Below are 24473 nucleotides of genomic sequence, written 5' to 3'. Positions count from 1 at the left end.
TTTATTGAATTGCCTTTTTTTAAGTTCATATAACCTAATATTTTGGCCATTTCACATAATTCATTATTAGAAAAGGATGATGGGATAAATAAACTTTTACAAACTTAAAGGATGGAAAATCTTTTCATTAAAGTTCAGGAGGGACGGAGACATTATTTGTCCTATTCTGATATTCTGTAACGACTCACTAGAGACATACGTGGCAACACTAGGAGAGATCTGGATGGTATTGTAGAGTAAATCACAGGAGAGAATCCTCCCACCTTCCTTTCCTCTGTTAACATTTTCTTCATTATTCCATCTTTCCAGCGCTAATCCCTAATTCACGGATAATTGTTTTCAATCTGCATTTCAAATTTTATCTTTTGTGTCTTGCAAGGTCAGCTCTCTCTTCTCGGTTTCTTTCGATGTACCTTTGTAATTGAGGGGGAATTTTTTTTTATTATTTATTTTTTTCTTTTGGGATATAGTGGAAGAGAAGTTTGAGTGTGGGTAGTCATTTAAAGTACTTAAAAAATGAAGTTATGTTCCTTTTTAGAAACGAAGTGATGCTTGTAAAAGTTGTGAGCATAATTAGAATTTTCCAGGAAGTTTAGATTTTAGTAATTAATTTTATTGGTTTTTAGGGTTTTTGTACGTGCAATATAAGAAAGAAGGGAAAAACAATTAATGCTTGGTTTTCCATATATTTGCTAGTTATTTGCAAAGGTTAGAATTGGTGCATTAAAGGAAAAAAAAATTGAAAATAGATAATCTAGATAACTAAGCGCTTAATCTGGGTCAGGCTAGTGTAGTTGCTTCCACAAGGCCTAAGATTCAAGTACTCATGACCTACTTAGTAAAAAGCTATTTTTTTCTTCTTCTAGCAGATTGAAGGGTTTGGTCTCCTAAATTATAACTTGAGTTCGGTAAGTGGATCGGCCAATTTCAAGCTTATAAAAAGAAAGTAGTAACATTTTATCTGGTAAATATAATTCCATGAATTGAGCATTGAATAAAATATTGCCGGGTTATTGGTATTCATGGTATTTCTGATGTTTGGTTTCCAGCTGAAGGACTATGTGTTAAGTTTAATTTTGTGAGAAACGGTTGAGTTTTGGTAGGGATGGCTTGTTGTCTAAATTTCTTTTTGTATAATTGATATTACTGGCACTTTTGGCCGATCTGATTCCATTTTCATCTGTGCTATCCACACTCCAGAGGGTAGCTGCTATTTCTTTGAGCTTAGCTGGCTAGCTTACTGGAAGGTTTTCATGGCTGGCAATGGCCTGCCATCTCTTGGTCGTGTGAAGCTCACAGATCTAATACCCTCTGAAGGCCTTCCTTCTGACTCATACAAGCTATCTGTCTCGACTCTATCACAATCATTTGCTCAGTATTCTGCTGCCATCATTCAGTTTCCAGTGAGTGATGGGCCTCTCTTGAGATCTTGTTTAGATTCTGCACGTCTCTACTTCCATCAAAGGCCACCCTACCCGGCAGCAGAAATGAATTATACAAATGATTCTCGTGAATGGTGTAAGACATCTGGTTACTATGCTGATCCTCAACAGTGGCATGAAACATATGATTACAGACCTGGCCTAACTCCTTCAGAAGCTAGCAACTCATTGGAATTCCCTCCAGCTGGTCTGCCAGACCTATTTTCTTTGCTTGGCAAGGCAGCTCGTGATATCTTGGATGCAATCAGCTACTATTTGAACTTGCGTAGTTCTCCATTTACTGAAGTTCTTGACAATGTTCCCTTGAGAAGTCGGGAGATATCATCTTCAGTATTGTCTGTTTGCTGCCATGCAAGGCCATCATTTCAGGAAGCACAACACCATAATTTAACAACTCAAGAGGATGGCCAGTTGGTTATGTTTCCTGATCATGACCATAATGTGGACAAAAGCCTTGTCTCTATTGTTAAATCAGATAAGGCAGGTTTACATGTAAGGGACTTTAATGGTCGGTGGGTCCTTGTGGATGGAGATCTTGGCCCGCAAGAAGCTGTTGTTTTCCCTGGACTTGCACTCTATCAAGCAACTGCTGGTTATGTCAATCCTGCACTGCACAGAACGGAGATCAATAACATGCAGGGTAACATGTATGGAAGATTTTCATTGGCATTCAAACTCATGCCTAAATCAATGAGCAGTCTCAGTTGTTCTGAGATGAGAGCAGCTGGTCATGGGGTTGAAGCTCAATTCCAGCTTCCCATACCAGTTGATGACTTCATGCAGAGATCTCATCCAACAGATCAGCTCTTTAACAGGCAAAGTTTCCAGAGTTTCAGTTTCCCTACGGCCCAAGATGGTAAGTAGAATTATAGCAACATTCATCTTTGCTTTGCTTGATTAGAAAAGTTATTTTGATAAATTTTCTGCCACTATTTGGATACAATTTACTTTCATAGATTGTCTTTCTTGCTATGATGGGGCTTTTCATTTCACGTTGTAAATCTATTTCTGCTCACGTGTTACTCAGTTTACATACAAGAACTTGAAAAGTCAATGAATACAGGGAATGGGGAGAAGGATACTTAAGTGGTGATCTTGGGTTTGGATCATGTTGCATCGAATATTTATTGATTGTCAACAAGGCCTCTATTCTTCCTTTATTTTCTTACGATGTGCATGCATTTGTTTTTATGCCCATGTTCATGTTTCTGAGCTGTTAACATTCACTATGGAATTGGACAGTGCATGTTATCTTCATTAGATTGTTACTATGCTACATCTATAGGTTCTCTTAACTTGTTCCTTTTTAATTAAGAATTTTATTGGTAATTTTGAACTTAGATTGTATTGTTAGTTATAAGCAGAAAGTAGCTGTGTATCTGTTTTCGGCCTGTCCTCTGATTTCTCCATAGTTGAGGCTTGCCTCTGTAAAATTGTATACATTTAAAAATGTCTACACAAATAACTTGATCAATGTTTGGTTTGTAAAGAGAGAGGTTGTGGTTGATGTCATCTGTATATAATTAGAATATAATAATTATTTTCTGCAATTAAAGTACTTAAAAAGGATTAAATCCTGGATATCAGCTTACAAGATGTGCCTGTTAATATAAAGCTTAATCTTATAAAGGGAAGAAAGCCTACTAAATTTAATAGATCAGACTGCACCAACTCTAAAGTTTGCCATTCTGAAAAGGTGTCCAAGAAAATATGTTCTGCTACCATTTTCCTGTATCATCTCCTTCAGGTGTCTTGGTAAGAAAAGAATTGTTGATTAGTATTTAATCTTCTTCTGCCATCAGAGGTTTTTTAAGAGTTTTTTAATTTTTTAGATCATAGTCCTAATAAAATGTTCTTGTTAATAAAGTTCTTAGTGAGAAGCTTTTAACAGCAGGTCCTTGGATCGATGAAATGCTGGTACAGGATCTATGAAGCCATTGATGAGAAGGAAGAATAATTCGCGATGCAAACCTCTGCCACCTTCCAAGAGGTTACGGTTGGAGGCTCAGAGAGTTCTGAAGGAGAGGGTTCAGGACATTGCAGATAAGAAGGGCATCAAGCTCAGATTCTGTAACCTCAGGGAGTGTGAAAGCCACATTCATGCTCTTGACAGCCCGTGTGCCAATATGAGAATGGAAATCAAATGGCCAGCTGGAGTGCCATTTGTTCATCCCCATGATCTACCAAATAAAGCAAAGATTAGTTTTCTTGAAGCTTATGAGCCTGGTTGGACAGCCACTCACGATATGGAGTTAAGCCCATCTGAACCTGGGCAGGCCAGTCAACACTCAGCTAACTGTAATTGTAACTCTCTTGTTCAAGTTTCAAATTTGCATAACCATGTCTCTTTCACTGTACTTATATCATTCATGTTACTCAAGTGCACACACTGCAGAGTGTCCCTTGAATAACTTGCTGGCTAAATGCTCATTGGGTTTTAGTCTTTTTTTTTTTTTTTTTAGCAGAATTAACCTTTTTCGAGAAAAGGATTTTTGGACTGATTATTGTGAATCGCTAATTTATATGCTGTGTATTCTACTGACAAACTCGTTGTGTCAGGATTGATATGCAAATAGAAATTCTTATGCACAAGTAAACGGAAAAAAACATAAGGTCTCTGGTAATTGTAGTATTTAATATCAGAGAAAGTGTAATTGGGGATTGGTACTATAGGTCCACATACAATCTGTGAACACATCTGTTCAAGTGCTTGTATATTTGTATGAGAGAACTTTGGCATGCTATATTGTCTTAATTCATATAATTGTGCTTTGAATGGCTTGAAAGATCATTGGATCTCATAATGCTATACCCTTTCCTTTTTGAATTTCTCGTTACACATTGATAAAGTATGCACTTTTTGGATATTAAATATCTCAAGATTAATCATAAATATTAGCTCCTGAAAGATTATTCACTGATTTAATGTTTTTGTCATTGTTAAACTACTTCATTGGATGGATGCTCAGGTCTTGTGTATGATCAATGAAATCTCTTATTTTCTGTTTTGATTTTTTTGTAGTATAATCTTTGGTGGGTTTTTGGCGTGCCTTCTTATTCCCTGTTTTAATTTGTAACTTTGTTTTTCAATTTACTCTTTCCTCCTGGCATTTGGTTGCCATGACTGATTGTGTGTTCATTTGTGTGTCTGCAGGAATGGATGTCCATAATATCTGATATGTGGACACCTTTGATCAGCTTGTGACTACATGGATTGCTGAAAATTATCTCAACTGATTACAGTTTCTGTCATGGTTGCTATGCTTAGTTGGGATTAATTGCCTCTCTTGGGTATATCACTGCTCCATTTTCCAGTTTCTGCAGTTGGTGTAAGAGTTATAATACATGTTGTAATTGTAAACCAGCGATAGATTGTAGATAGAATGGTTTATGGGAAATCTTTTTTATTTCCTTGTTTGTTGGATCTTTTAAGGTGTTGCTTTGTGAGCACTATACTTACTGGAGAAGAAATTAAATAATAATAGGAATTTTGTGGATTTAATGGCTCAAGGCGTAGTTGAGAATTAAACATCAGTTCAGTTCAGTTGCTAATGAATAGAAGATAGCAAAAATCTGCAATATATATTGTTTTAAGTAAGCTTAACGTATTGATCTATGTGAGAAAGTCATTTTAAGATCAAGTAGTGTTTAACATTTAACATTATAGTCACACTGCTTAAATCTCTCATAACCTTCTTCATTGCTTATTATTGAGGAGCCATTCTGAATCAAATGCTGCATTTTTCAGAGGTACAAAATTTATCAAACCCCTTAATGCTCTAATTGAACAAGAAATAGTTATATTTCTTCTAAACTGGAACAGAAATAATTAGATCTGAGATGTTACAACATTGCACCATTCTCATAGCCCATCGTTGATTAGTGAATGATCATCTCAAGCACATACATGTCCATAAATGGACAATCAACAATGTGCAGGCCCTCTGCAGGTTTTCAGATCAGATTCTTTGAGCAGATGGAAATGATTGGAGGGGAAATCTATCTCCCTAAAAGCTGGCCGACACTGCATTGATCAGCACAAGCTTTTGATGTAACTCAACTCTGCAATGGGGGTTGCTTTTCGAAGGGCAGCTCAATTGGAGTTGCATTTCCGTAAAACTCTTCCAAGTTGTAAAAGGCTCTCTGATCTGGAAGAAAAATGTGGATTACGACATCACCTGAAATTAAGACAGAAATCAACAGAAATTAATTTTTCAGCATACTGAAGTTAAATATCTACAAATAACAAAGGAATTTTCAATGATGGATTTAGGGCATCATGTCAGATGACCATAATTTTGTTCAGTTTAGAAAGACTTGCACCAATTAAACTAAAAGGCTTCTACAAAGTTCCACCAGTAAAAGCAAATAAATCTGGAGAAACAGTTAACTTTCCAGAAGTGAAAAGTTCTGGGTTGCAATGAATGTAGAGCAATTGCTACTGCATATTTTGTCATCTTGATATGTATTACTGCATCTGAAACCTCTGGGGTGGACTAAAATTACACAACAAAATAATATGATCTTCTGCAGCCCACTTCATCATGGCTTTTTAATTCTAGATCGATAGATAAGGAAGCACAAAGTCAAGGCAGGTCATAATATATCTCTCAACCAAGCTCAAAATGGATAGCTAAGTTTCAGAAGATCAAAGCCACAAGTGTAGTATGATTTTCTTTCAAATTCTATAAATATTCCGTTGTTGCACATTCAAGTAAGAGCACTCACCAAAATCCAAAAGGGTCCAGGAGTTCGGTTTTGAGTCCCCAGTTGGAATCCTTCCATACTTATTCTCAGCTAGATCTTTTATTCTGGACCTGTATTTCAAATTCCAAGAGAAAAAGGAAGTCAACTCAAGCAATGCTTGAACTCTAGACTGATTATAAGCAATTCCAACTAAGACTACAGATCATCAAGTCAAAGTTGATGTACCCAATAGCATCAATCTGAGGGCGAGAAAATGCTGTTGCAATGATAAAAAACCGGGTCCAATATACAAGAGGCTTCACAAAGAGAACTTTTATGTCTGCAGCCTTCACATCACTCGCAACTTGGGCCATTGCCACAGCAACTACAGAGATGGCAGGAAACCATCACTTTGCTATAATTTAACCAATACTTAAAAGTGAGGCATACAAAATAAAATGAAGGTGATTAAAGTGAGGGAAAATCACATCAACAGGAAAGTTTGGGAGCACGGCTTCAGTAATACAACAATCACTTTGTTAGGAGCAACACACTATGGCATAGCTGGAAGTATTGACCAGGAAGGGCATAAGATATGTGGCGGAGAGCAGAATGTGAAATTAATGACAAAGCAGAAGGTCCTAAAAGAAATGCTGGAAGCTTCAGCGACAGTGAGAATGAGAATTTTGGAAGGCTCCATATATACTCAGATATAGAACAGCAAAAATAATTCTAGGCAGCATACCATGCTTGCTAAACTCACTGTATATTGACTGTTTAGCTATGACAAACCCTTTTCTCTTGTAAGGGCCATTGGGGTCAGTTGTGCAAAAATTCAAGCTCATAACATAAGATGTAAACATTTAATGTCAAAATGATACATCCTGACAACAATCAAAGATGTAATAGCAACAAGAGCAATGGAAATCATAATCTAAATGGGAACGTAATAATGAAGCAAAGCTCATATTGTCTAAAGGCTAAAATGTGATGGGAATTACAAAAACCATGCAAATTTTGTGCCACTGACAAGAACTCCAGTAAATTATGGGATGACTTACATGATAAGCTTTCTACGTCATCATCAACTTCAGCACTTGGAAGCTTTTGGTCATTTCTCCTAAATACAACTTTTCCATATTTTTTAAACAACTCATCAAACATTTCATCGGTATCCTCACTCAGATTCTGCAATATACATCAAGCAAGTCATGTTACAACATTTTTAATAAGTACAAAAAATTATTTGTAAACAGAATTAACGATTAAGTCACAGAATTATATAACATATTTAACTTCAGAACTAATACACCAAATCTAGTTATCTATTTCCTAATACACAGCTGTTAAAACCATTGTTTTAATGGCACCACAGCTTCAATCCATGATCAAAATCATCTCATAGAGCCTATTGTTTTAATGGTACCCCAAAGCCTCCTCATCTAACCACAGTACAGACCAGTAGTTTTGTATAGTTTCATCCATTTTCTTGGAAACTATACATGCATTAATTGCAACTCAAAACCACAACCTAATATCCAACACCTAGAATACTCAATTTTCAAATCCTATATATTGCAATACTTGGAAATGTGATATTCTATTGACTTTGCTCATGCATATGTAATATTATTGCATAACTAAGAAAATATATAATTGGGTTAAAGCAACAGGTTTCACTACTGTTAAATACTGCTTTGGCTTTTCCAAGATGAAAAGGTTACTATTTAAAACATCATCTTGCAGTGGAGTGTAAATACTTTACACATCAACCGATTGTTTAGTAATTGAGACTAACAACCATTCACATAAAGTTCTAAGAACAATGCAACTCACAATAATATCCAAATCATCCCAAAACAAAATGGAAATAGATATTTATTCCTTCTTCTTCCCCAATACTTCAGTCACTCTTACACAGCAAAAGAAAATTTTCAAATTTTAAGTTCTCACAAGTTTTAGAAAACCAAAAGAAGCAAGGACAAGTATTTCAAATATATAGGTCTTATAACTTTCACAAACTTTCGACTGAAATAAGGAAAATACAATCCAAAAACAACTATTTGATTCAGTTAAACTGTGCCTTCCTACATCAAAGCTCATAAGAACAGACACAGGGAAAAAAAATCTTATAATCCATTTCTTCCATTATCACAAGTCTTTCACCACTCAAGAATTTATTTATACTCTGATAAAAAAATCTTTCATCCTCCATAATTATCAGTATATGAATTAAAAAACAAAACAATCAACTTTCTTAAACAAACTTTAGTTTCCTCAGCAATTTAAGCCAGTTGAAGCAGAACAAACAAAAATTAGCAGTACTATACCGAAAGAGATCTATCTTCAGCGTCTTTTCCGTAAGCAAAATGAAAAGGCAACTCTCTAGGCTTGAAATTCTTCAACTTTCCGCTTCTGGGCACTTGCCAAAAGCACTTGTAACTTGGAAAACGGTGTCCATAAATACAATGCTTTCTGGGGTTTTGAGAGAGCTTGATTTCAACACGATCCAGTTGCTGGAACTCAACGGAAAGTAAGGTTCCGGCAACACCGCTGGAAATGGATAGAGTGGCAGAGATTGGCATAGTTGCTTCTGATAACTTGTACGTAATGAAAGTGGGAGATTTTTGAAGATTAGAAGAGACTCTTTCAAATATCTTACAAGCTAGAAAGAGCCCAATCTTTGTAACTTATAACAGGAGAGATGCCGTAGCGTAGCAATTTTCTGTCAAGGGTGGACCGCCATTATTAGGCCCAATCTTTGTTTGCCATTAGCCCATTCCAAAATAATCTCCATTACCAAGAGCCCGGTTACATACAGAATCCAAATACAATTTTTGTGTTAAAAAACAAAGGATAAATTATAACAATATCTCCTAATCTTACATTTTAAGATTAATATCATGTATATTTTTTTTTAAATATATAATTAGATATATATATATATATATATATATATATAAAATATTATTATATAATTAAATATTAGGTTTACAAAAAATCTATTATTATGTGATTATGTATTATTTTATTATTAATTCAAAATCAACTAATTATATTATAATATATTATATGTATATACAGTTGTACACTCAAAAGAGTGTGTATATAGTTTCGTTGATATTTTAAATGATGATGTTATTGGTTTTCCACAATTTATCTTAATAGAGGTTTTTTTTTTTTTTGTAACGATAAACTTCACCAGAGTTAAAGTTACTCACATAGAGCAGGTAAAACTTTTAAGTCTAGTGACCCAACCATATAACTATCAAATTAGATAAATTAAGAGTTTGATTTTAAAATATTGTAAAAAAAAAAACTTAAACTCATGTCCTTTTATAGATATTTTTTTTTTTGTCACTCAAATCACTTATCTGGGATTTGATAGAGACAATTTATTCTATTTTAGCTTAATTAATTATTTTTTCCTATTATAGTTTGTTTAATCTACAATTTTTCCCTGTCTAATCATCAGTTCTAATTCTAATTATGTTTTTTAGTCATAAATCTAACTCTTTTTTTTTTTTTTACACTCTTCTATCAATCCACAGTTAAAAAATATATGAATTCAAGGGTTTGTCGTTCTTATTGAGATCCAAAGATTTTATGTACCATTTGAAGCATTTTGTATTGTAATGTTAAAATTTGTATTCATTGAAAATAAAAAAAAAATTTTAAGTATCTATAATGTTTTCCTATCGGAAGCAATAATATATTATTACTAAAATTTTCTTCAAATAATAGAAAATTATTAGATAGAAAGAAACATGTAGCTTGGAAAAAAAATCAGTTTATCTAAGAACTTATATTTACAAAATCTAATACACCAATATAACATTGGTTTCATATACAAATGTGACCAAGAATATATCATTGATAAAGTGTAATATTGTGAAGTCTGAAACATGAGCGAAAGCGTTATATTGTAAATGAGTTGGGTATATTTAGATATTTTTATTTACGAAATACAATTACCTTTTCGTTTAAATTATATCAATGTGGCAAGTTTTCACCCTTAAAGTTAAAAACAATAAATTCTTAATTTTCATATAACTTTTTAAGTCTTTTTTAACTACAAAAATGTATTTAGGTAATTTTCATCATCTAATATTAAATTAAAATAATTAATTTTAATCTGTAATCGACAATAAATTTATTTGATTGTCGATTTGAATGATTGAACTTAGTCTTATAGATGTAAGTTGTGTTGTGTTAAGTGCAACCAAACCATGTAAAAATTTGTGTTTATTAAATTATTGCACTTGTGTTTTGTTCTTGTTTTGTGTTCTTGTTTGTGTGTAAGAGAAAATAATTGACCTTCAACTCAATCTAATGGTTGCCAGGAAATGTGCAAAATAAAATGTCAAGGTGATGAATAAATTTTATTTTTAAATTACCTTGTTTTATATGTTATATACAAAAATTTATTAATTTAACTTAATAATAATAATATTATTATTATTAATTAATACGATAATAACACATAAAATTGTTCTTAACTACAAAAGGCAATCTGAAAAAGGGATTGTCCATGATAGTGAAAATGTAGAATTATTACAAGACCAATTCAATGATTCTTCAGGACAATTAACCTGGTTTGCTTTGTCTCAGCAGCAGCACACGTCCAGTACACAACAGCAACACAGGGCAGCTAAACTGTAAGCCAATTGAACGATAGTTATATGTCTTGCAAGAATCTTTAGTTTCAAACCTAATTAGGAAATATGGAAATGGTATAAAAATTATATAGGTATAATATGATAAATAGTAAAAAATATATTTTAAAAAGGACATAAAATTCAAATACAAAAAAAATATGAAACGTGTATATACGAGTTTAATACGATTTATTATTAATAATATGTTTTTAAAAATATGACAATTCCGAACATAATTTTAATATTTTTTTATACATTTTTTAGTTAATAATTCAAATGTAAGGGATATTTTTGTACTTTCAAAAATTTATAAAAAAATACAAAACGTAAAAAAGAACAAAAATATGTATTTAATATGTTTTATGTTTTAAAATTTGAAATGACTTGTTTAAAAAACAAATTAAATGGAAATGCGAACAATTCGCTTCCTATTAACCAGGCTTCAATGTAATTAAGATGAAATTCAAAGTTTATATATAAAGCCCATCTGTTAAAAGATATTATATATAATTTCATAATTTTTCTTATGGTGAATAAAGGCAATCCTAATTGAGAAGGATTTTTTATTTTTAAATTTAAACTGACCTAAAAATATTTTTGAATTTATCACATTTTTTAACCAAACTAGGACAAAATACGATTTCATAACATAATTTTTGTCAATGTTTTTATAACTAGATCGATTATTGATTTAGTGAAAGAGACGATCTAATCCAATCAATGATCAGAGCAATTGATTAGTGATTAAATTAGTTAACTGTTAAAAAATAATATTAAAATAATTTATATAATTTATGATTAAATATATAGTTTAACTTATTTAACATTGAAATAAACTTAATTTGATGGTGTATATATATACAAATATAATAAATAAAGTTTTAGTTTAAATTTTCATAATAAATTTTTGAAAAAAAATCAATTTTTTATATTAATTGAGTCAAACTTAGTTTTATATATGATCTAATCAGTTTAATTAATGGTTGACGATTCAACTGATCAATCTGATTCGGTTTTTAAAACTATGATTTTTGTCAATACACGTTGGATGACATTATGATAGTGCAAAGACTTGTATTACAATTAGCCAAAGTCTTTGCAAAATGTGTGGAAGAAGATTATTTCAATTATCACTATCTTAATGTATTAGTTAGAATATCTCTATCAAGCTTTGATCATCTATGACATAGAAAAAGAAAATTGGAGGGGGTTTATTCATTAAAAATCCATCTAAACATGGGATTTGTTAAGAATAAAGCAGCGTTATCAGTTTAATTTGTTTAAAATTATTTCAGCCTAATCTAATTAGGATGGAAAAAGGATGAGTACACTTACCATCCTTTCAAGAAGTCATCATCACCCCTGCTTCTATTTTCAATTGGTTGGTGTTGAGGGTAGCCACCGTCATCCTTTGTGGGATAGCCAATAGGTGGTGGTGCACTCACATATGGGCCTTCAACTGATTGCGGTGGTGACGGTGGTGCTGGTGGATAAACTTGGCCTGGTGGAGGATATACCACTGAAACTCAATATATAAATCATACCATCATTAAAAATTTAATTTAAATCATATTGATTTAATCGAAAATTATAGATCGCTAACTAAATATCTGAACTTGAATAATTTATTATTAAAAGACAAAAAAAATCTTAAATATCAAAGTTAATTCATACATATAATATGAATTTTAAAAAAATCGCACTTTAAAAACTAACGATCAAGATTGAAGAGTCGAAAACCGTATAAATTTTATACTAAATATTCATGCTTTTTAATTACCTATGTAATAAGGATATTAAACAGAGTTTTTTCTCTTATTTTTAAACTTAAAATTTGAGATATTAAATCTAATTAAGTCATCTTGAAACTAAGAAAAAAAAATCAATAGCTCTAAATGGATGACTTACCGGGAGCTTGTTGGTGGTCCTGTTGCGCCATGACTGAGAAAAGGAAGAAATATTAGTGTTGCCTGCCTATTGGTGAAGTGTGAAGAAATAATAATATATGAGCAAACTGTGATGGGTGTTTGTGTTTATTCACGAAGGGAGGCTTATATTTGAATGGACGACACTTCCGAGTGTACGAGACAAATTGATCGGCCTGGCCTGCAAAACATTGAATATTGCCAAGTATTTGTGTACCAGTCTGTCAAACCAATTGGTAAAAGTCTTATCATGGACGTGTAATTTACGACAAATTTATTGTTTAATTTTTTTCCCACCATTGATATCTGATGTGATTGTGTGATTATGATATTTGGGTGAAATTTGAAATATGCATGCACTAAGATTTTGGCTCCAAATGTGTCACCATGACTATATATATCCACGTGTAACATTGATAATTGTATCATTCAATTGAGTTGTTGACGCTAAAAGTGTCCATATGGCACCTTAAATTACTGTCAGGGAAAATTACGATGGAAAAGATAACGTTTTTTAGGAGATTCAATTTCCTATTCAGAAATCTTTCTTTGTCCATTTTATGTTATTTGTTTTAAAAGCTCTTTAAGTCAACAGTTATTATCTCTTAACGTTGCAATATTCTTTAATTCAAATATTATTAAAAAATGTGGAACTAAAAATAATAAGTCCAAAACTCATCTATGAAAGTTAAAAATTCGATTAGTGTAAATTTCTCTTATGTTAAAAACTTAGATTGATTGATTTAGAATCGAATCAATATAATAATTATAGATCTAATTACAGTATTTTAGAGTTCACTTGTTTGACAAAGATGGATTGAATTTCCCATTATAAAAAAATAATAATTATTATAAATTCCTTTAAATTAACTTGACTTAATATGTTGTCATTTTTATATATTTTATATGAAAATATATAGAGACTGGCTTTTGTTGGTTGTTGCTCTGTGAAAATTTGTCTGATTTAATAGTGTCCGTGGAACTTGACTACTTTTTTTTGGAACAAATGAAATGACTCATACTTTTAAAAGACACAATCTTATACGTATCCTCTTTAAGTATATAAATAAAATACATATTTATAAATATCATCACATGATTGAATGTTGTTCAATCTCGTAATAACACTGAAAATATATTCCTATTTGTAACAGGAAAAAGTAGCTGACAGAAACCTTCACACTGAAAACTCATTGAGGGTTAAAAATTTAAGGTAATTCTAATTAGTCCTAAAGTTAAGCCACATCTAAGAAAACTGCATAACCAACATCTCAAGCTACATTTCTTAACACTGAATGCTGTTAGAGAATCCATGTAACAGGTTAAACTTTAATACTTCATCTAAAAACTGGAACAATTTTCAGTTTCATATTGTTCAGTCAGCACATAACCACATGGGTGCTTTCACCACACTCTTTCCTCTTCTTGATCACCCCACTGCTTCTCACTCCTCTCTTCCTGCTGGAGGCAGGGAGGCTTTCTCCTCCTTTTTCCTTTTCCATCACATAACCACACGGGTGCTCTCACCTTCTCTATTTAAATTTCCTTCTTTTGTATATGGCTGAAAGGTTATTAACCTAATCCTTAAAGACATTCTTGTTTAAGACAAGGAAATCCAGCTTCACATATATTGATCCACTCACTGCCATTGTAAAATTATATGGCTAAGTTAAAAATTGCTCTACACAATATTTCTTCTCTATCAAAATTCAGATATAAATCATTTTGGAGCACTACAATCCTATGCCCCTAAGAAAGTTCGTCCTCAAAATTTAAAAAGATTTTCAGTCCCTTGCTACTGAATCATTTCAAAAAAATACCTCCCCCGTTAATCAGAATTTTCCCAAATTCACAAGTGGATCAAATTATGCATCTCAACATTTTCTATCATAACATATCTTGCAGACTCGTATCATAGATCAATCATATTCCAACACCACATATTCAATCCAAATACTCAATCTTGTATTGTAATGGCTATATAATATGCTATGGACAGCGGCAAAGATGGTTGCTTAGTTAAAATTCTCACTAGCAAGAAAGATTGCTCTTTCTCATTCAGTCCACTCCAAGTACAAGACTCTAAAATAAATTCACAAAACTAAAGGCTATATCATATTTAAGTTCTCTTTCAGGGAATGATGAAGAGAATTTTAACTCTAAATTTTATAATTTTTCAAGTGCTTCCTTCATGTAATAATTATATCCTCACTGCAAGAAGCACTAGTCAACATCAATGGAGTAACTCCAAAATCTTCCTCAATCTCAATCCCCCGAGATTTTGAATTTTACTCCATCAATATTTGTTGTTATAAGTTAACTTTCTGGAGAAAAGTTGAATTCTGTATTTTCAATATCAATTAGAATTTCTCCAAGTCCACATTCAGTAGAAAGAGCCTCCATGTACAAATATCAGTAAGCGCAGAAATTAGAACACTCGTCTCTATTCTAGTAGAGGAAATATAATAAGAAAAATAATATTTATATCAACAAATTTCCAATCAACTAAACAAAAGCATAAGGATTCAACTGAATAAAGCAACTATTGTTTCACAACAGCAAATCTTACTAACATTGTCAGCCTCTTAATCTAGCGATGAATGTTAAGCAGAGCTTTTGCCTCATTCTGCTCTTCCACCAAGTCTTCAGTAGCATACTTCTTCAACAATTCCATCTTCTTCCTCTCAACCACCATCTTTTCAATCTCCTTCTCATCCGGCAATGGCACATGTACCACAAACTCCCTCTCCTTCTCAATTTTCTCCCTCTCCATCTCCCTCCTCTCCTCCTCCACCACATCTTCTTCCTCCTCAAACAATAGATCCTTCAGAACCCCAACACTTGCCACTTCCCCACTTTTGACGGCCTTCTTAGCTTCTCTCCTTATCTCCTCCATCCTTCGCCACTCCTCCTCTGCCTCCACCCTCATTTTCACCTCCGCAGGCCCCTCCACTCTCTCCAAAACCCCATCCTCGTCATCTCTATACCCATAATAGCTCGCATCAATCCTCTTATAAATATCATACCGGGTTCTTCTCTTCCTCAACTCAGGCGGTTTCTCAAACAACTCCCTTACACCTGGCAACTTCTTCGCCGCCCCAAAGTACCGATAGCCAGGGCCACGCCCGCCAGGGTTTGGAACATCAACAATATTTCCGTCTAAATCCGTCATTTTCGCAGAATGTTTAGTGTAATTAGGCCCGCCAAGTTCAACTATTCGTCGCTCCCAGTGCGATTTCTCGCGAATTAGTTTATTAATCTCGTCGTTGAGGTCGCGGAGGCGGTGCTCCCCAAGGCCTTCGTTTTGAATCTCGGCGACTTTGCGGCCGATTTCGCGCATGATTTGCTGGCGCCATTTGTCGGCCTCGGCGAGATCACGACAGTCCGAGGCTAGATATGGACGTCGTTCTTTAGGTTTTTTCTTTTCTTCAGCCTTTAACGCGATGAATCGATTGAGCATGGACTGAGCTTTCTCTTCGTTTCGAGCCATGGTTCGGTTTCACAATTCTGAACCCAAACTTCAACAGAGAAGAGGGATTTCAAGGAGAATTAGGGTTTTGCTAACAAGTTACTTTCCACTGGATTTTGCCGCCGTTGTGTCTATTCACCACGAAATCAAAGTTTCCAAATGTAGGCCGGTACATTGCTACATGAACTTTGAATCACGAAAACCCCCTCAAGAATTACAAAGCAACAAATGAATTCACTATCAAAAAGATCCCTTAACTAATAAAAAATTACAAACAGGACCTTACAACAAAATTCACTTATGTCATCCTGACAAATACGTTCATTAGGAGAGCCTTTGGGTTCAAGTTGATTTATTTTACTAATTGCATATGAATGGTAAACAGATCAAATATGATTATATGTAATCGCATGAACTTCTCTGCCAAAAATGGGAAAAGATGATTTCTGAAAAACACTCTCTTTCTGGTAGAACTGTGGAACACTTACAATTTTTTGTTCGCACTTTCTTCTCTACTTTTTAGTATTTTTATATCATTGAAACTTACTGTTTCTTTACTGGTTTACAAGTTTTGATGTTTTATAAACATGAATCCATTAACTGTTTTTTTTTTTTCCTGTTCTTTATTGTAGTGTTTAAGCTATTGAGCAGATGTCACTGGTTAGAATAGAATATTTGGAAGAGAAAACGATCAAGTCTGTGTAATGCTACAACTTTTGCAGAGTAACTGTTCGACTATTTTTCTTAGTGAACATTCTTTATAGTTCCCACATCATGTACAGAAGATCCGGTTTGTCCTTCTTCCACCAAACTCTGGACTCTTATGCATTGTCATCTCCAATCCTTATTCAAAAATCAGGTTCTATGTGGGTTCCAAAGAAGCAAAAATCAGGTGGTGGATGGAGACCCAAGAAGAAAATATACCACAGAGATGAACTAGACAGAGCAATTGACTTACAAAAGAAGCCATCATTAATATTGCAACTCAAGTCCATCATCCAATCTCAAAAGCACCAATCTCTCTTTCTCCGGGACCTTAAAAAGCAAGTTGGGTTTGTTCAGAAATGGAACTTCATGTCTAACATTGAGAAGTACCCTACAATATTCCATGTTGGTGGTGGCAGTGATAGAAGCCCTCCTTTTGTTACTCTTACTGAAAAGGCTAAAAGGATTTCCAATGAAGAGCCTGAAGCAAGAGCGTTAATGGAACCCATTTTGGTTAAGAATCTAAGGAAGTTGCTAATGATGTCTGTTGACTGTAGGATACCTTTAGAAAAGATTGAATGTATAGACTCAGAATTGGGTTAGCCTCAAGACTTTAAGAAGACATTGATTCCAAAGTACCCAGAGTTCTTTTCAGTGAAAGAATTCAACGGCAAAGTTTATCTTTATTTGGAAAACTGGGACTCTTCATTGGCATTCGCTGCACGTGAGGAAAGGTTAGCACGCAAAGGGAATTTAGAAGATATAATAGTGCAACTTAAAGCATATATGAATAAGGTACATTCCATCTATCTTCCAGATGAATACTCTCCAGAAAAATCAGTATAATTCAACATGTAGAGTGGATTTAACTTCATATATGCATCAGGAATGCTACATTTCAATTAGCCAGACTAATGAACCAATCGCAAATCAAGGAGGCTAAAAAGGCTTGATTACTAGCCCATGTAGAGAAACAGTTCAACCGGAAAATTACTCAAATAATTTGTTGATAAACATTAAAAAACCTTCATACACTGCAAGATCAGTGATAAGAAGAATTGATATATTAATTTACTTATGAATTTATTGAGAATAAATGATACAAGAGAAAAAACTAGTTAGCTCAGCAAAAGCGTTTACACACTTCTGGCTTTAAACTACCTCTCAGGAAAGGGCAAGTTAAACAGTATCAAGGGTCATCAGGAAGGAACAGGGTGTAACTTCATAATGAACAGCCATCATGTAAACAAAACTGCTGGCTTATACTTGAAGATAGGTATATCCTTAGACTACCAATTTAGATTCCTCCAGACTTTGAGATGAAGAATTATACTTCAAGCTTTTCACAACCTCAAAGAAATGTGCAACAGCTTCTTCAGGTGTCCCAACCAGAACTCCATGCCCTAGATTAAGGATGTGCCCCTTTGGTCCTGCACACTTGACAACCCTGAAAAATATAATTTACCAATGTGAGCACCAATGAAAGTAGTGAATCACATATCAAACACTATCCTGAGCAGAAAGAAACAGCAAGATTAACAAGCCAAGCTATGCATCTATGCAAATGATACTCCAATATTATTCTTCCTTTTGTCTGTGAATTAATGTTGCAACCCTGAATTGTAAGGGTGAGCGTTTTGCGGTTGTAATAGAATTAATTGAAATGTGTGTCGAATAAATTGAATGTATTGAATAAATATAATTGTTACATATATAAGGAATTATTACAATTGAGAGACCCAATGTCTCTGGCACTCACCCAAGAGATTAACAGTGTGTTCCACCTACCATAATAAAGAGCTACTCTAAATTTAGATTCTCAAAAGCTTATTTTAATCCTCCCAAAACCCTACTATTTACTAAATTACTTAGGGGCCTAACAATTAACAACAGCTACATTGTATTAAATTATATAATAATTCACTATTTATGTTATGAAATTGCTTCAAAAGTCTTAAGAGTAAGGAACAATAAGTCACTCCTAACTAGTAAACACCACAAAACATGAAAACCATTTGGCTAATAGCCTAAGGACAAGTTGCCAACCGACATGGAAAATGATACCTTGTCACTGAAAAGAAGCCCAAAATCATGAAGAAACAGCAGTGTAGAGACGAAAAGCCAAGAAAAAGAAATGAGACAGCCTTAACAATGCTACAAATGTCATGTTCAATCAACAACAAGAAATAATGTGGAAGATTCCAGCAAAAGGTGAACAGGAGGAATAAAGAAAGTAGAGAAACCAGAGAGAAGTAGGAGAGAAATTTAGAGGGAGGAAAAGTTTTTCCTTTCATGAGTTTTGAATGTTAGTCCATGCTAACGCTAACCAATCTCTAGAGAGATACACTCTAAAATACAAATTAAAAACCTAGCTAAAAATATTCTAGTTCATGGTGATTACTTGCTAACATACCAACATAGTGTGGAAATTCCTTACATCCTAGATGTGACAAACCCAATCAATAAATATATAAAGCCCAGTAGGAACACGAAATAATAAAGCTTAATTACCTTCGAATTTCATCTGTCAATGCAGGTAAAGGAGTGAATAAGAAAGCAGGGTCAACATTTCCCTGAACACTGATGTCACTACCCAATCGTTTCCTCCCGTCTGCCATGTCAACTGTCCAGTCAAGCCCAATCACATCAACACCAGTTCCTTTCATCTGCTCAAGGAGGCCACCATTTCCATTAATGTACAGCACAAGTGGTGTGTCAGGGCATTTAGTTCTCACTAAACTGACAATCTGCACATTCAGAAACCCCAAACTTATTCTTAGTTATCATACAATTTTTTTAAGTATAACCAGGACAAAAACAAGGCAAGAAAAAACAACTAGTAATAGAAAATCTGATGATCTTTTAGGCACAAGATGTCATCCTTTGATCAAATTTATATCTTTGTCCTCACTGAAGTCTATAACAATATCATCCATAACATAAGATCAACCAGAACACTTGCACAAGAGAGTGAGATGGTGCAACCAATTCAAGTAAAATAACAAACAATGTAAAATGAGATTAGAAAAAGCAATGTCACTCCAACTCCTTTATGCATAATTGTTGCTTTTAGAATGACAATGTCGCTGTGGCATCGCAATGCTGAGAAGAAGACAACTTTCTTGAGATTGAATAAAGCAGCTCCAACTTACCTCTTTAATATAAGGCTCAGACCAGAGTTCCCACATATGTGGAGGTAGTTGTCCACCTCATGAATCAAATATCTGTATGCAGTGAGCCCCAGACTCCACTTGAAAGATAATGTATTCAGATATTGCTTTTGTTAAATGAGAGAGAAGAGCCCTTAATATATGTGGTGCTGTATGGCACATACTCTTTATGGTGGTATATGTGCGAGTTGTGCTCCCTTCAATGATATATGTAGCAATTGTCCAAGGTGCTCCGACAAAGCCCAAAACTGCAGCATAATCACCGACCTACGCAAACAGAAAATTTTAGAGAAAGAATGATAGGCAATCATCTATTACCATATCACAAATAGATGTAATATATTCACCTCATTTCAGTCTGTGTGAAGGTGAAAAAAGAAAAAAGAAAAAGAGAAGTCACCTCCTTACGCAAAATCTTCAAGGATTCCCCCACAAATTGAAGTTTCTCCAAGTCAAGGGGATGTAATGCCTTTAAGTCCTCCTCCAAACAAATTGGTGATTGAATAACAGGTCCCTTCATTTCATCTATATCAAATGGGACACCGAATGCAGGTAGAGGAGTAAGAATGTCAGAGAATACGATAACCCCATCTGGACGGAAAGCTTCCCATGGCTGCAAAGAAATTTGCACAATGAGATCAGTCATCTCTGACCTCTCTCTGAAGGATGGGTGTTTTTCTGCAAGCTTTCTGTAAACAGCCATATACCTTCCTGCTTGGCGCATCATCCATGCTGGAGGTCGACTTACAAGATGTCCTTTTGCAGCCTTAACCAACAGCGGATCTATATAAAACATGATAAGAGATATAATGCCAGCAACTAACAACAGCTGGTTTAGTTTTGAAAATCCAGTAAATTATGGGTGACTTACATGATAAGCTTTCTACGTCATCATCAACTTCAGCACTTGGAAGCTTTTGGTCATTTCCCCTAAATACAACTTTTCCATATTTTTTAAACAACTCATCAAACATTTCATCAGTATCCTCACTCAGATTCTGCAATATATATCAAGCAAGTTATGTTACAACATTTTTAATAAGTACAAAAAATTATTTGTATACAGAATTTCCGATTAAGTCACAAAATTATATAACATATGTAACTTCAGAACTAATACACCAAATCTAGTTATCTATTTCCTAATTCACAGCTTTTAAAACCATTGTTTTAATGGCACCGCAGCTTCAATCCATGATCAAAATCATCTCATAGAGCCTATTGTTTTAATGGTACCACAAAGCCTCCTCATCTAGCCACAGTACAGACCAGTAGTTTTGTATGGTTTCATCCATTTTCTTGGAAACTATACATGCATTAATTGCAACTCAAAACCACAACCTAATATCCAACACCTAGAATACTCAATTTTCAAATCCTATATATTGCAGTACTTGGAAATGTGATATTCTATTGACTTTGCTCATGCATATGTAATATTATTGCATAACTAAGAATATATATAATTGGGTTAAAGCAAAGGTTTCACTATTGTTAAATACTGCTTTGGCTTTTCCAAGATGAAAAGGTTACTATTTAAAACATCATCTTGCAGTGGACTACAAATACTTTACACGTCAACCAATCGTTTAGTAATCGTAACTAACAACCATTCACATAAAGTTCTAAGAACAATGCAACTCACAATAATATCCAAAGCATCCCAAAACAAAATGGAAATAGATATTTATTCCTTCTTCTTCCCCAATACTTCAGTCACTCTTACACAGCAAAAGAAAATTTTCAAATTTTAAGTTCTCATAAGTTTTAGAAAACCAAAAGAAGCAAGGACAAGTATATCAAATATATAAGTCTTATAATTTTCATAAACTTTCAACTGAAATGAGGAAAATACAATCCAAAAACAACTATTTGATTCAGTTAAACTGTGCCTTCCTACATCAAAGCTCATAAGAACAGACACAGAAAAAAAATCTTATAATCCATTTCTTCCATTATCACAAGTCTTTCACCACTCAAGAATTTATTTATACTATGATAAAAAAATCCTTCATCCTCCATAATTATCAGTATATGAATTAAAAAACAAAACAATCAATTTTCTTAAACAAACTTCAGTTTCCTCAGCAATTTAAGCCAATTGAAGCAGAACAAACAAAAATTAGCAGTACTATACCGAAAGAGATCTATCTTCAGCGTCTTTCCCGTAAGCAAAATGCAAAGGCAACTCTCTAGGCTTGAAATTCTTCAACTTTCTGCTTCTGGGCACTTGCCAAAAGCACTTGTAACTTGGAAAACGGTGTCCATAAATACAATGCTTTCTGGGTTTTTGAGAGAGCTTGATTTCAACACGACCCAGTTGCTGGAACTCAACGGAAAGTAACGTTCCGGTAACGCCGCTGGAAATGGATAGAGTGGCAGAGATTGGCATAGTTGCTTCCGATAACTGGTAAGTAATGAAAGTGGGAAATTTTTGAAGATTAGAAGAGACTCTTTCAAATATCTTACAAGCTAGAAAGAGCCCAATCTTTGTAACTTATAACAGGAGAGATGCCGTAGCGTAGCAATTTTCTGTCAAGGGTGGACCGCCATTATTAGGCCCAATCTGCCATTAGCCCATTCCAAAATAATCACCATTACCAAGAGCCCGGTTACATAGAGAATCCAAATACAATTTTTGTGTTAAAAAACAAAGGATAAATTATAACAATTATCTCATAATCTTACATTTTAAGATTAATATAATGTATATATACTTTTAAATATATAATTAGGTATAAAGATAAAATATTATTATATGATTAAATATTAGGTTTACAAAAAATTTCTCATTATGTAATTATGTGTTATTTTATTATTAATTCAAAATCAACTAATTATATTATATGTATACACAGTTGTACACTTAAAAGAGTGTGTATATAGTTTTGTTGATGTTTTAAATAATGATGTTATTGGTTCTCCATAATTTATCTTAATAGAGGTTTTTTTGTTTTGTAACGATAAACCTCACCAGAGTTAAAGTCAATCACATCGAGCAGGTAAAACTTTCAAGTCTAGTGACCGAATCATATAACTATCAAATTAGATAAATTAAGAGTTTGATTTTAAAATATTATAAATAAAAAAACTTAAACTCATATTCTCTTATATATAAATTTTTTTTTGTCACTCAAATCACTCATTTGAGACTTGATAGAGACAATTTATTTTATTTTAGCTTAATTAATTATTTTTTCCTATTATAATTTGTTTAATCTACAATTTTTTACCTGTCTAATCACCAGTTCTAATTCTAATTGTGTCTTTTAATCATAAATTTAACTCTTTTTTTATTTTCACTCTTCTATCAATCCACAGTTAAAAAATAGATGAATTCAAGGGTGTGTCATTCTTATTGAGATCCAAAGATTTTATTACTATTTGAAGCATTTTGTACAAAAAAAAAATCTTAAATATCAAAGCTAATTCATACGTATAATATGAATTTTAAGAAAATCACACCTTAAAAACTAGTGATCGAGATTGAAAAGTCTAAAACCGTATAAATCTTATATTAAATATTCATACTTTTTAATCGCCTATTTAATAAGGATATTAAACAGAGTTTTTTCTCTTATTTTTTAACTTAAAATTTGAGATATTAAATCTAATTAAGTCATCTTAAAACTAAAAAAAAAAAAAAATCAATAGCGTTAAATGGTTGACTTACCGGGAGCTTGTTGGTGGTCATATTGCGCCATGACTGAGGAAAGGAAGAAATATTAGTGTTGCCTGCCTATTGGTGAAGTGTGAGGAAATAATAATATATGAGCAAACTGTGATGGGTGTTTGTGTTTATTTATGAAGCGACACTTATACTTGAATAGACGACATTTCCGAGTGTAAAGAGACAAATTGATCGGCCTGGCCTGCAAAACATTGAATATTGACAAGTATTTCTGCACCAGTCTGTCAAACCAATTGGTAAAAGTCTTATCATGGACGTATAATTTACGACAAATTTAATGTTTAATTTTTTTCCCACCGTTGATTTCTGATGTGATTGTGTGCTTATGACATTTGGGTGAAATATGAAATATGCATGCATTAAGATTTTGGCTCCAAATGTGTCACCATGACTATATATATCCATGTGTAACATTGATAATTGTATCATTCAACTGATTTGTTGAGGCTAAAAGTGTCCATATGGCACCTTAAATTACTGTCAGGGAAAATTTTTCTGTGTCAAATTTATCTTATTAGTTTTAAAAGTTCTTTAAGTCAACAGTTATTATCTCTTAAGCTATGCAATTTTCTTTAATTCAAATTGTTAAATTGTTAAAACTAACCATTTGCAAATACAATCATAAAAATATTATTAAAAACTGTGGAACTAAAAATAATAAGTCCAAAACTCATCTATGAAAGCTAAGAATTCGATTAGTATAAATCTCTCTTATGTTAAAAATTGA

At 33.3% G+C, this 24473-nt stretch overlaps 5 protein-coding genes and 1 pseudogene across 12 annotated transcripts; 2 read left to right on the top strand and 4 right to left on the bottom strand.

The window, feature by feature from the left end:
- Positions 1–203: 203 nt before the first annotated feature.
- On the top strand, positions 204–4939 carry LOC123224695. 2 transcript variants are annotated; one of them, XM_044648398.1, is made up of 4 exons: positions 204–379; positions 1201–2298; positions 3366–3740; positions 4597–4939. In XM_044648398.1, coding segments are annotated over exons 2-4 (1422 nt in total). In that variant the 5' UTR covers positions 204–379; positions 1201–1253; the 3' UTR covers positions 4599–4939. The 2 variants fall into 2 exon arrangements, with proteins under 2 accessions (XP_044504333.1, XP_044504327.1); XM_044648392.1 differs by having other exon boundaries at positions 205–379; positions 3366–3746.
- A 184-nt stretch (positions 4940–5123) lies between these two features.
- On the bottom strand, positions 5124–8803 carry LOC123224745 (protein Iojap, chloroplastic). The gene is made up of 5 exons (XM_044648451.1): positions 8459–8803; positions 7190–7316; positions 6375–6513; positions 6171–6259; positions 5124–5620 (listed from the first exon to the last, which is right to left on the bottom strand). Exons 1-5 carry the CDS (start codon positions 8711–8713, stop codon positions 5499–5501), a joined length of 732 nt encoding a protein of 243 aa, XP_044504386.1. The 5' UTR covers positions 8714–8803; the 3' UTR covers positions 5124–5498.
- Positions 8804–10559: 1756 nt separating this feature from the next.
- Positions 10560–23887, bottom strand: LOC123224756 (cysteine-rich and transmembrane domain-containing protein B-like). 6 transcript variants are annotated; one of them, XM_044648469.1, is made up of 3 exons: positions 23729–23887; positions 12122–12305; positions 10560–10839 (listed from the first exon to the last, which is right to left on the bottom strand). In XM_044648469.1, the coding sequence occupies exons 1-3, from the start codon at positions 23757–23759 to the stop codon at positions 10716–10718; spliced, it is 339 nt and encodes a 112-aa protein (XP_044504404.1). In that variant the 5' UTR covers positions 23760–23887; the 3' UTR covers positions 10560–10715. The 6 variants fall into 6 exon arrangements, with proteins under 6 accessions (XP_044504404.1, XP_044504421.1, XP_044504412.1 ...); XM_044648486.1 differs by having other exon boundaries at positions 12122–12287; positions 23729–23886; XM_044648477.1 differs by lacking the exon at positions 23729–23887 and adding an exon at positions 12695–12918 and having other exon boundaries at positions 12122–12287.
- On the bottom strand, positions 15175–16537 carry LOC123224727 (pre-mRNA-splicing factor ISY1 homolog). The gene has a single exon (XM_044648429.1). It carries the CDS (start codon positions 16199–16201, stop codon positions 15302–15304), a length of 900 nt encoding a protein of 299 aa, XP_044504364.1. The 5' UTR covers positions 16202–16537; the 3' UTR covers positions 15175–15301.
- LOC123224737 lies at positions 16826–17794 on the top strand (annotated as a pseudogene).
- On the bottom strand, positions 17904–22662 carry LOC123224711 (uroporphyrinogen decarboxylase 1, chloroplastic-like). 2 transcript variants are annotated; one of them, XM_044648418.1, is made up of 6 exons: positions 22193–22662; positions 20927–21053; positions 20403–20838; positions 20038–20322; positions 19397–19632; positions 17904–18332 (listed from the first exon to the last, which is right to left on the bottom strand). In XM_044648418.1, the coding sequence occupies exons 1-4, from the start codon at positions 22445–22447 to the stop codon at positions 20223–20225; spliced, it is 918 nt and encodes a 305-aa protein (XP_044504353.1). In that variant the 5' UTR covers positions 22448–22662; the 3' UTR covers positions 17904–18332; positions 19397–19632; positions 20038–20222. The 2 variants fall into 2 exon arrangements, with proteins under 2 accessions (XP_044504353.1, XP_044504345.1); XM_044648410.1 differs by having other exon boundaries at positions 20456–20838; positions 22193–22661.
- Positions 23888–24473: the final 586 nt, after the last annotated feature.

The sequence above is a fragment of the Mangifera indica genome, chromosome 1 (assembly GCF_011075055.1).
Source record: "Mangifera indica cultivar Alphonso chromosome 1, CATAS_Mindica_2.1, whole genome shotgun sequence".
Classification (NCBI taxonomy): Eukaryota; Viridiplantae; Streptophyta; class Magnoliopsida; order Sapindales; family Anacardiaceae; genus Mangifera; species Mangifera indica.
The sequence above is the reverse complement of the archived record's forward strand: the minus strand, read 5'-3'. Positions and strand labels throughout refer to the sequence as shown.

Coding starts and splice junctions, on each gene's coding strand:
- LOC123224711 (XM_044648410.1), bottom strand. CDS start 22,447: ATGCCAATCTCTGCCACTCTATCCATTTCCAGCGGCGTTACCGGAACG. Junction 21,054..22,192: donor CTGAAGATAGATCTCTTTCG/GTATAGTACTGC, acceptor TATATATTGCAG/AATCTGAGTGAGGATACTGA. Junction 20,839..20,926: donor TGACGTAGAAAGCTTATCAT/GTAAGTCACCCA, acceptor TGTTTTATATAG/ATCCGCTGTTGGTTAAGGCT.
- LOC123224756 (XM_044648469.1), bottom strand. CDS start 23,759: ATGGCGCAATATGACCACCAACAAGCTCCCG. Junction 12,306..23,728: donor TGACCACCAACAAGCTCCCG/GTAAGTCAACCA, acceptor ATTGAGTTTCAG/TGGTATATCCTCCACCAGGC. Junction 10,840..12,121: donor GATGACTTCTTGAAAGGATG/GTAAGTGTACTC, acceptor TTTCCTAATTAG/GTTTGAAACTAAAGATTCTT.
- LOC123224727 (XM_044648429.1), bottom strand. CDS start 16,201: ATGGCTCGAAACGAAGAGAAAGCTCAGTCCATGCTCAATCGATTCATC.
- LOC123224745 (XM_044648451.1), bottom strand. CDS start 8,713: ATGCCAATCTCTGCCACTCTATCCATTTCCAGCGGTGTTGCCGGAACC. Junction 7,317..8,458: donor CTGAAGATAGATCTCTTTCG/GTATAGTACTGC, acceptor TGTATATTGCAG/AATCTGAGTGAGGATACCGA. Junction 6,514..7,189: donor TGACGTAGAAAGCTTATCAT/GTAAGTCATCCC, acceptor CCATCTCTGTAG/TTGCTGTGGCAATGGCCCAA.
- LOC123224695 (XM_044648392.1), top strand. CDS start 1,254: ATGGCTGGCAATGGCCTGCCATCTCTTGGTCGTGTGAAGCTCACAGAT. Junction 2,299..3,365: donor TTTCCCTACGGCCCAAGATG/GTAAGTAGAATT, acceptor ATGCTGGTACAG/GATCTATGAAGCCATTGATG.